Source organism: Medicago truncatula, chromosome 1, assembly GCF_003473485.1.
Source record: "Medicago truncatula cultivar Jemalong A17 chromosome 1, MtrunA17r5.0-ANR, whole genome shotgun sequence".
Lineage (NCBI taxonomy): Eukaryota > Viridiplantae > Streptophyta > Magnoliopsida > Fabales > Fabaceae > Medicago > Medicago truncatula.
Genome location: NC_053042.1, coordinates 2268964 through 2279836, shown reverse-complemented (window position 1 = coordinate 2279836; position 10873 = coordinate 2268964). Strand labels below are relative to the sequence as shown.

General features: G+C 33.3%; 1 protein-coding gene across 1 annotated transcript; it reads right to left on the bottom strand.

The window, feature by feature from the left end:
- Positions 1-1458: 1458 nt before the first annotated feature.
- On the bottom strand, positions 1459-5718 carry LOC11430590 (probable boron transporter 7). The gene is made up of 11 exons (XM_039830920.1): positions 5553-5718; positions 4441-4633; positions 4085-4223; positions 3818-3983; positions 3436-3602; positions 3185-3358; positions 3005-3100; positions 2598-2723; positions 2219-2526; positions 1778-2048; positions 1459-1596 (listed from the first exon to the last, which is right to left on the bottom strand). The coding sequence occupies exons 2-11, from the start codon at positions 4515-4517 to the stop codon at positions 1459-1461; spliced, it is 1662 nt and encodes a 553-aa protein (XP_039686854.1). The 5' UTR covers positions 4518-4633; positions 5553-5718.
- Positions 5719-10873: the final 5155 nt, after the last annotated feature.

The following is a 10873-nucleotide window of genomic DNA, read 5'->3' as shown; positions in this document are numbered from 1 at the left end:
TTATAAAATTCAGGAATAACTTTTTTTCTTCATATTTTATAAAAATCTGAAATTTTTATATATTTTTCAAAATTAAAATATTTTCCAAAATTTTGTAGAAAAAATTAAAAATAACCTTTTTTTTTTCTAAAAAAAATATGACCTTTTTTATAACCTTTTTAAATTCAGAATTCTGGATTATTTAAATTAAAATATTTTCCAGAATTTTGTAGAAAAATTCGTATCCAAATTTTTAAAAATTAAAATATTTCCCAGAATTTTGTTGAAAAAATTTTAAAAAACTTTTTTTTTCGGAAATCTGACCTTTTTTTGAAATTTCGTAAAAAAATAAATTTTTTTCAAATTTGTAAATCTTGGAAAAGATTTTATAAAAATTCTGGAATATTTTTTTTTCTTCTAATTTTAAAATCTGAATTTTTTATATATTTTTCCAGATTTTTAAAAATTAAAATAATTTCCAGAATTTTGTAGGAAAAAATTAAAAAAAACCTTTTTTTTTCAAAAAAAAATATCTGACATTTTTTAAAAATTTCGTAAAAATTTTTTCTTTTGCAATTTTTTTAATTTTGAAAAATAAATCTGAAATATTTTTTTCTTCATATTTTATAAACAAATATGAATTTTTATATATTTTTGGCTTCAAAAAAATCAGGTGTTAATCATTCACCGTAGGCTACAATAAACCTACATGATCCAACAGTTTCTATTTGAAAAATAGATCAAACAGTTAAAATGTAACGGAGAGGATCAAAAGAGGTAACGACAGAAGACATAAGGGACCAAATTGAGACACTTTATAGTTAGGGGACCAAAATGAAATCCGAAAATAAGTTAAGGGACCAAAGCATGTATTAAGCCTTGTTTCTAATATATCATATTAATCTCTTCTCCACTCTTTTTCTTAAATTCTGTAGCCACCTAATGAAGGAAAATAACTCATTGAACTCAAGTTTTAATGCATTTTTCCTAGTAATATTGAAGTATGTTATCTCAAAGTTCAAATGATTTCTTATTTCCCCCCGATCAAATCGATTCTTCATCTTCTTTTTCTTCGTTCACACAACATCGATTGATTCAACCTTAGCTGATATTACCAGAATCTTGAACATAACATTTGAGGGGATCCTTCTCACATATCAAACCTTTTTTTTTACATTCTAACATAAAGCCAATGGAGAGAGACTACCTCCTCATATCCCGGTAGATTCTTCAGGGTAAACCTATACAAGTCCAAGCCATAAACATAAAATAAAGAGTTTAGTTTCAATACACTATCAAAGTGTGTGTAAAACATTCTACATTATTAACAAATCACGATCAATCATATGTGCAATTTTAGAATTAGTTATAATCGGTGAGTTACTCATATCGAAACCTTCAAAGAGTTTTCTTATTTGTGTTTTACCTGAATATGTCTGTCTTCATTGAAGCCATAAGTTAAGCTACTACGATTCGAGCTTAGCTTCTACTATCATTTTGGTTTACTGTTCTGCATTTCAATTCTCCCCTATTAGTTGTCATCTCATCCAATAACTCTGCATCATAATAATCTTCTTCTGAGGTATCATTATCGGTACTAGTACGCACATCTTTTTCCTGATCAAACATTTTCAAGAAATAAGTGAAGGTTATATATATATATGCTTTTAGGCTCCGACGAGGGACTAAAAACACACTTTTTTTTGTTAACTCTAAGGACTAAAAATGAGTAATATTTTATCAGATTTATAGGAATAAAAAACATACTGAAATTAATAAATGGATGATAAAATTTTACCATTAGTGGTATATTATGTGGAGCACCAATAATTTCCTCATATTCAGAAGCATCTAATTCTTGAAGATAGTTTGCATCGAATAACTTTGGAAGCAATCTCTCTCTTATAGCTATGAGAAGGAAGAAAGGTAATGGAAACAATATTCCACCAATAGGTATCCATGTCAATCCATAACAGATTGCAAAATATAGAAACTGTAAAACTGTAAATGTAGCTATTGTCTTGTATGGTACTGACTCTACAAATGAGGCATGAGAGCCTTCCAAAATTCTGCGCGAAAAGACAGATATTAGCACAAAATTGACTAATAAAATTGTGTACTCTATAGATAGATTATTAATTCTACAAATATGGAAGAAAAAAACTTTGAAAGTCATTATGCCACAAACATCAAGTTATCTATCAATTTCAAAACAAAGATTACTGGTAAAGATACTTACTTGTAGTGCCTTCTGGGGCTGATGAAAAGAAGCAATATCCTTTCCCAAAATTGGTTCCCTGGGAGACTATCAATTGCCATATAAGCAAAATATCCCCAAAGAACGGAGGTAGGTATCCTTTTGATGATAGGAACGGCTAAAAGTGATAAAGCGATAAGGAGAGACTGCAACAAGTTGCTCATTCTTTGCTCATTAACTCTAACAGGAAAATAGGCATCTATATGTTTAATAGGATCGAATTTTTCGTTTGTACCATTTTTTTCGTTAGTTTTCATTACAGCCTCCTTCAAAGTCTCCAACTCTTTAACCTAAGACCAAATAATAAAAATGTTCACTATTGGACATGTATACACATAGACACAAATTTTATCAAGCCAACAATACTTACGGTAGGTGCGGCATCCATTTCTATAAACACGGCTCGCATTTTTCCGTATAATTCAGAGTTGCTTCCTTGTTGCTTAATGCATTCCTTGGCACTCTTAACCAACTTCCTTCGGATCAACTGTAAATTTCACAAAGTAATGTAAGAATCTATTTGAATTGATACCTTAGACTTAAGGCGTACTTGAGTTTATCTACCAGGGTAATCACTTGTGAGACAATTTGAGAGAACTTATGGAAAGTGGAAACAACTTATGACATGTTCATAAGTTGTTTTTAGACTATTCCATAAGCTCTTTAGTATAGCTTACGAAAACAACTTAAAGTTTATATAAAAAATGACTTATGTTATAGAAATAGGTTATACATAAACAATTATGTCATATAATACGGTGCTTATACCTGCCTTCTAAGAGTCGCTAAACTCTTAGTATGCATAGGGGACTGAGGAAGGACTCCATTTACTGGAGGGAGACCAAGAATGCCGCAAATAAGAGTCTAAAGAATCAAAAGGATATACATGTTAGGAAACTTTATGACATTGAATTTACATAAAACAAGTCTCACAACACAATAGTGTACCATTATTCCAAGAAGAAAAACATCATAGTGGTAAGCAGATGGTTTTTGAAGGTTGAATTCCTTCTGTTGAGCCATCTTGGAAGCTACACTATGATCAAAAAAGTATAAACCTGCTATCATAACTGCTGGAATAAATGCCCCAAAGATGTATGGCAAGGGTATCTTTCCCATATCCTGCAGTTTGCAGTCAATCACTTTAGATGGATTTTAGGACTTGCATAACATCAAATTAGTCATTTCTTTAACAGTACCTTAACTACAGTCCAGTGGTAGAGAGATTCAGGTTCCCAAGGAAGTGGACAAAGCAACCTTCTAGGAACACCAGATGGAACTTTGCTCGGTATGGTATAAGATAGTGCAGTCCAACATACTACCATAATTGGAACACCATAATCTGCGATGACACCTCGTATGCACCCTGATTGAATGCCAAAGGGAGACAGGAGAAGATAAGTCTAACATGAAAACATTGATTGCATGGTCTTGTATTATACAGTACATTGATTGAAGAAATTTGTGGACAAACAATGCGGAAACTAAAAAAACATTGACGTTGTAGGTGCGATTTCACATGCATTTCAAAATTTATAACATTGATATAGTAGTAAGCATTTAGACTTCGGAGTCATTTACCTGTTAAATATCGCCATTTTCTTGCACTTCTACTTACCATGGCAGTGAAAAGTAACCCAAAAGAGAAAATGATTGCAAGTAATCCATTTGTATAGCACCAATGAAATTTATATTCCTCTAACAAGGGATTTTCAGCCTTCGGTATCTTGAACTCACTTAGGATTCCCTATTGATCAAAACAATTATGAAGTTAAAATACTCGGCAAAGCAAAATTTACTTTCCATTTTGCTAGGAAGATTTGGCTATATCTATATCCATATCTATACCTCTATAGCCTGTTGCATGAAAAGAACAGTAATTAACATGGCAAATAATTCCTCTGCAACCCTAGTAAACCTAGTGATAATTGAACATGCATTGAAAATTGCAAGCAGCATCAGCAACAATGATGTCCAAACACAAACCCTGCAACAAATATATATAAGTTAAACATTAGCATTACACTTTGGGAGAGCTTATGAAAACATTAGACGTTATTTTATCTTTTACCATAGAAAGAACTTATACATAAGCACTTATACGATAAGCGCTTGAATAAGTCGTTTATCCAAATAGAACCTCAATAGTGGACTAAAGGGAAAGCTAAAATGTAGTTAGAAGGTTAACTGCCAAATATACTTACCAACCAGCCCAAGCCAAAAACAGCTTGGCACCTAATTCTGGTCTTTTTGTGCAAAAACTGTATAGAATGGTGTACATGATAACAGTTGGTTCAGCAATTCCTACAATCAACAAAGGTTGACCACCAAATATTGAGTGGATAATTCCACATATAGCTGTGGATGTCAATGTTTCAACTGTGCTCAAGATTCCACCTGTAAAACACATCACCAAATGCTCCCTTATAGATCAAAGAGTTTAATTTTGATACACTATAACAATGTCAGTGCTAAATTTTTACACAGTCGACAAATCAAAACCTGTTGTGAATTCGTTGAGAAAAACCACACCAATAAAAACTTGATGAGTGGAGCAAATTAATACCAAGTAATCAAATCAAGCGGGTAGCAAATAATCCAAACAAAAACAACAAGAGATAAAGGAGAGAGAGAGAGAGAGAAAGAACACAAGATATTTGTTTACCCAGTTCGGTCTAATGATGACCTAGTCTGGGGGAGAGAGCAGCTCTCCGATCCACGAATGAGTTTCTTTACAAAGAGATAATGAGTTTCAAGAATCAGTCTTCAAACCTAATTCTACCCAAGTCCCAGCCTCTTCCCGTGACCAAGAGACTCAATCCTAATAGTGTTTTGTTCAAGGTGAATCAAAACAATCCCAACCCTAAAGTTGTTGCCAAGAGAGATTCTCTATAAACCCTAGTTTGTTTGTTGGTCTAAACCTTGTTTTTCTACACACTTTTATCATCTGATACAAGGCTGTATTTATAGTGGAAAGTAAACCCTTATAAAACTGAAACAAATCTAACTGAAAATACGTTTTATTTTTATCTTCAGCGCGAGACCCTGCTTCATCGTGGCACGATTTTTCCAGTAGCTTCCCAGGAATCTTGCTTCAACCATCGTGGCGCGATGCTTCTCCATCGTGGCATGATGCTCCAGATTTCTGATTTTAAGTTAACTCTCACAAAACCAATCATATGAAGTATTTACGATTAAAGTTAAACGTTTTTAATGATAAGACGACTATGACTAATTACAGTGTAAAAAATCCATAGATCAAATAACATAAATATTTGAATTTTGAAACTATATTTGAAAGGTTTTGGTCATTTACCTGTTTCTCTATTAAGTTGTTCTCCAAAAGCAATAACAGGAAGTGCAGAAGCAAAGAATATGTAGAAAGTTGGGGCCAATATTCTAACACCAGTACAAATTGCACAAATCCAATCTTGTTTATAAAATTCAAGTCTTCCTTTGAAATCTTCAGTTATTCCTCTAAATGGTCCCATAGCTGAATAGAGAATGATTTCTTGAGATATATGAACTATAGAGCTATTCATTCAATTCAAGTCTATGATCACCATATATTATGAAAACGTATAATGGAAATGAGACAAAAAATACATTTTTTTTAGATAATCCACAAGCATCCCTCTATATTATGTTCGAGGATTTCTCAGACACTAAATGTGGACATCTCTTCCATTTGAACCGGTATTATGTTTCACTACATTGCATAGGACTATTCCATTTCACTAGACTCGATCACATTTGATATATTACACAAATTAAATACATGGAATCATATAGCAATTCAGTTTGAATGAATTACACATTACAAAATGTTGTCTCATAACCTAAAAAATTAAACAACTAATTAAGGCCTTGGATGTATAGAGAAAGAAACCCTATTTTAGTATAAAATAGTAGGAAAAGGATCAAAATTACAAAACCCCATTAATGTCGAATCTTGGTATCAATAATATTGACCATAAAAATTTCTATACATTTTCCTATTGAGGAACATAATGAAGAATCTTCATGCAAAAGTCATATTTACGTGAACAACAAAACACATTGGATTTACTCAAAAAAATAAAACACATTGAAAAGGAATAAAATGTCCATGTATGTATAATATATAATAAATAACATATTTGCATTTGAATTTGTAACAATGAGAATAAAGATGAATTGAAGACGCACATGAATTTCAGGCCCCGGAGGACCCTGGAGAGGTAGAGGGACAACAAAATGGTTGAAGAGGATCAAGTGGTTGGAGAAAAGAATGATAAATGTGGAAGAAAAGGGTCGCGACTCGAGAATTCAGATTCCAGAAATTGAATGAAGGGTGTGACTTTTTCTTTCTTTCTTTTCTGATGATGATTTTTTTTTGATTGAGGTGTTTCTCTCTCTAATGCATCATAGAAGGTTGCAGGAGAGAGAGAAAATAAAATGAGAAAGAGGTAACACATCACCAGAGAGGGAGAGAGATAGAGGGTAGCATGCATGCATGCAAAAATTAGAAAATGTTGAAACAGAAAAAATGAGCTCAGAATACATGCATGATCCGGATACAATGATTACATAATGTCTACCTTTGCAATTAGATTTTAGTTTGTTCTCATCAAGATTTTGGTGTCAAAAATAACCCTTTTACAACAAAAATGTTATTGGAACACACTTGACACAAATATGGTAACAGCTACACTCATGACCATATTTATATTTTTTGGTCAATTTTTTAATATAGGGTAAATTTTGTAATACAAAAATTGAGTTGCGTCGTTAACCAATTTCACAATTGAATTAACTAAAAAAAAATATACAATGTTAACAACTTTATTTAACATATATCTCAATAACCATTTTTATTATTTCATTATCCACAAGAATGCAAGTTGTTAACCATTTAGTCAAAATAATTAATGAGATTTATGTTAAAAATAGTGGTTAACAAGATACATTTTTTGGTAAATACAACAATTGTGAAATTGGTGAGTGACACGTCTCAATTTTTTTGTTACAAAAATTCTCTTCTTTTCTAAAAAAAAAATTAAAGTAATATAAGTGAAGAAAAAAAAAAACGGTCCACCGTATAAATGTGATGAACATTGCACCGTATCGTCACATGTGTGTTTCAATATCAAAGTTGTTTTACTATATCTACCATGTTGTTGCCCTCCTCACATGTGCACTTTAAGCATGTGATTCAATTAAGTTCAACCAAAAATAATAGATTGGTCCAAGGGTTTGGAATCGAGTTTGATTCCTTGATGTTGTGTGTGGAGAAAATTTTGTTTGAATGAAAGAACACCTTGTGTGTCCAACAATTGTCCAACAAAAATTAATAATCGTTGAACGACGGTGAAAACTTCGTACATGATAACCCAAAAAAAGTTTATTCATTTCAAATGAAGTGTTATTTTTCCTTTTATTTTTTGAATAAATCCTTATTTTTCTTTTCGAATACAACATTTAATTTGTTCTCTCATTTATCTTATGTCCAAATTATTGAGAATCTTAATTCTTAACAAACAACTATGTGATTGATACAAATGCGAAGAGACTTATATTTTGTTTGCTATGATTAGTTTGGTTTGTTAAGATTATTGAATCTTATCATCAAGTGTGAGTCATTCCATTCATACATGAATAAAGGCCAATCAAAAATTATAGAGATTCAGAGTCTTTAATCCAATCTAATTATGGATGATTTTTTTACTCGTGTTTTCTAAGGTTTTGGTTAAGATGTGGTGTTCAACTCACTTGTGTGACTACTTTTGGCCAAATATGAATGATCTCTTGGACTCCCCTCATGATCAAACAGTAGTATTAGAGTTGACGGTTCAATTGATTCCTTGTATTGAAAGTCTTCCTGATCAACGATGTTCAAGCGATGTGTCATATTGAAGGAGAACCAACGACAATGCAAGCAAGTATATGTGGATGCAATTTTTTTCGCTTGGGGAGGATCATAATGATTGGAATGACTCACACTTGATGATAAGATTGTTGTGACAACTGTGAGGTGAGTTAGAAGTCCCACGTTACTTAGAAAATTTGAGGTTGACCACTTTATATTATAAGTGAGAGGACTCATAAACCAAATGCCTTAAAGTTTTGAGTTAAGATGTGGTGTTCGACTGAGTTGTGTGGTTGCTCTCAACCTAATGTAGATGATACCCTAGCTTCCCTCACATGATCCAAGAGTGGTATTAGAGACCAATTCAAAATGACAAATATACCACTTCTTTCATGCACTACCCTTCTTCAAGCTTGGCATTTTTTTTTCTTTCTGGAAAATCAAATTCTCCCTTTTTGAGATGGATACATAATTTTTTTTTCTTCTTAAACTAAGTCTATTTTATTTTTACCATTTTCATTTCTCCAACAAAAATTCAACCCATTCAACAAATCCATCACAAACACAATAACATAATTTCTCGTTCATTCAAATACAGAAAGATGAGATTGGTAGAAAGCAACAAATTTGGAATTGAAAAACAGAAGGATGAAGTTGGGTGGAAGCAACGACGGCGACCATGACGATGGTGGATGAGGCAATGGGTTACAGTGAACTTGTAGGTTCGATTTCAACTCTCTGGTGTTTCTGTTTCTTCGTTGCTTGTCTCTCTCCGGCAAGGCTCATTTTCCAGCGAGATCGAGACCTGGGTTTTTGGATTTTCAGTTCTGAGTGATTTTTCATCTGCTGCTTTCGATGACGACAACAATCTGCACTTGGTCGTGCCTCTCTCCGCCGGTGACTACGACGCCGTTTTGATTGTTGTCACGCCGGTGGTGGTGAATGTGAGCAACGACGGAAGAGTTGTTGGTCGATCTGGGTTCATGGTGACTTGAAGGAGAATAGTTCTGACAGATCTTTTGCACGTTGTGGCCTAGATCTGGGTTCATGGTCACTTGTGCACTTCTGAAAATTGAAGATGAACAGTGCACCATATGCATCGTTCAATGGAAGAAAAAGAATGATGAGGGTATTTTGGTCCTTTTCTATTTAGCCTTGAGGGTATTTTTGTCCTTTCACACCATCTTTGATGAGTCAGCAACTCATTTAACCAATCAGAAGTGACATGTCAGCTAACCAGTGACGTGACAGTGATCAACTTGGTGTAGAGACCGATTTTTAAAGATTAAATTTTACCATAGCAAAAAAAAAGAATTAGCAAATTCATAAACCAAATTTTAAATGATCTTAATTTGCATGGTTTGTATAAAGACTTATAGATATTTAAGAATTTTTTTTTGGTGCCCTACTTTTTGCCAAAAAACACAAAAATACCTCACTTTTTCGAAAAATTGCAGAAATGCCCTACTTTTTAAGGGGTCTCTGGTACCACTCCACTTGGAGTTGCGGGGTATTTTCCCATTTTTTAAATACCCCTCCATCTTGACTTGCGGGGTATTTTGTGGTTTTTTATTTTTATTTTTATTTTTAAATACCCCTCTACCTGGAGTAGAGTGGTATAATAAGGGAAAAAAAATTGAAGGATTGAGATACGTTAATTGCATGCATAAATAATAATAATAATAATAATAATAATAATAATAATCAACTACAATTATTATAAATGCCATGCTGTCCCACACCCTCGTCTTCGACGATGTCTTCCGCGATTTACTTGAGGGTCATGTTGGTCTTCGTCATTGTTATATGTAGTTGATTGTATTTGACTACCATAACACAACGACAACGACACATCGTGTTCCCTTGTTGGCCATCCCATATCTAGAAATTGTTCATTGGAGTCCAACGAAGCCGGAGAGAAGTGAGATAGTAGGTTTGTTGGTGGGTGGTTGTAGTTTTGGTTGGTGTACATTGGGTATTGTGGGTTGTTGTAGGGGGGATAATTGGTGTTGGACAGTCCAGCTTAGTTTGGGTCATTATAGGAGAAGTAGTTGCTGTTGGATGTGCTAGCTTGGTTTGGGTCATTGTAACCATAGTTTGGCATTGAATTTTGTTGGTAAGTTGACTGATAATGGGGCTCATATGCATTTCTTGGGGAGGTATATGGTGGTGGTTGGATGATATTTTGTTGGGGGGTGTCGATAAATTCATACATTACAGAACCATGTATGTTTTGCGTTTTATGTGGTTGGGATTGATGATCTTGTAGTTGAGAAAACTTGATCCCAAAAATCATCATGAATTGGTGTTTGGTTGTTGTGAATTTCAGGTTCATGTTCCGACTCTTCTTCTTCTTCTAGATCTGAATCTGATGGTTTTGTGTCAATTGAAATCCTTAGACGTGGGTTGCATGTGGTTGTCAACCACTCAATATACTCCAAGTAGAGAGGTATTTAAAAATTAAAAAAAAAACCACAAAATACCCCGCAAGTCAAGATGGAGGGGTATTTAAAAAAATCGAAAAAAAAAGGGAAAATACCCCGCAACTCCAAATGGAGGGGTATAATAAGGACAAAATTTTCACCAACTTTCAGGGTACCCCGCAACTCCAACTGGAGTGGTACCAGAAACCCCCGAAAAAGTAAGGCATTTCTGCAATTTTTTAAAAAAGTGGGGTATTTTTGTGTTTTTTTGGCAAAAACTAGGGCACAAAAAAAATCGATATTTAATGGACATAAAGTGTAATTTAAATATTTTAGATTTTTGAGAATATAAAGGGTCGTTGGGGG

Coding starts and splice junctions, on each gene's coding strand:
- LOC11430590 (XM_039830920.1), bottom strand. CDS start 4,517: ATGTACACCATTCTATACAGTTTTTGCACAAAAAGACCAGAATTAGGT. Junction 2,527..2,597: donor CCGCACCTACCGTAAGTATT/GTTGGCTTGATA, acceptor ATTTGGTCTTAG/GTTAAAGAGTTGGAGACTTT. Junction 1,597..1,777: donor CACATAATATACCACTAATG/GTAAAATTTTAT, acceptor ATGTTTGATCAG/GAAAAAGATGTGCGTACTAG.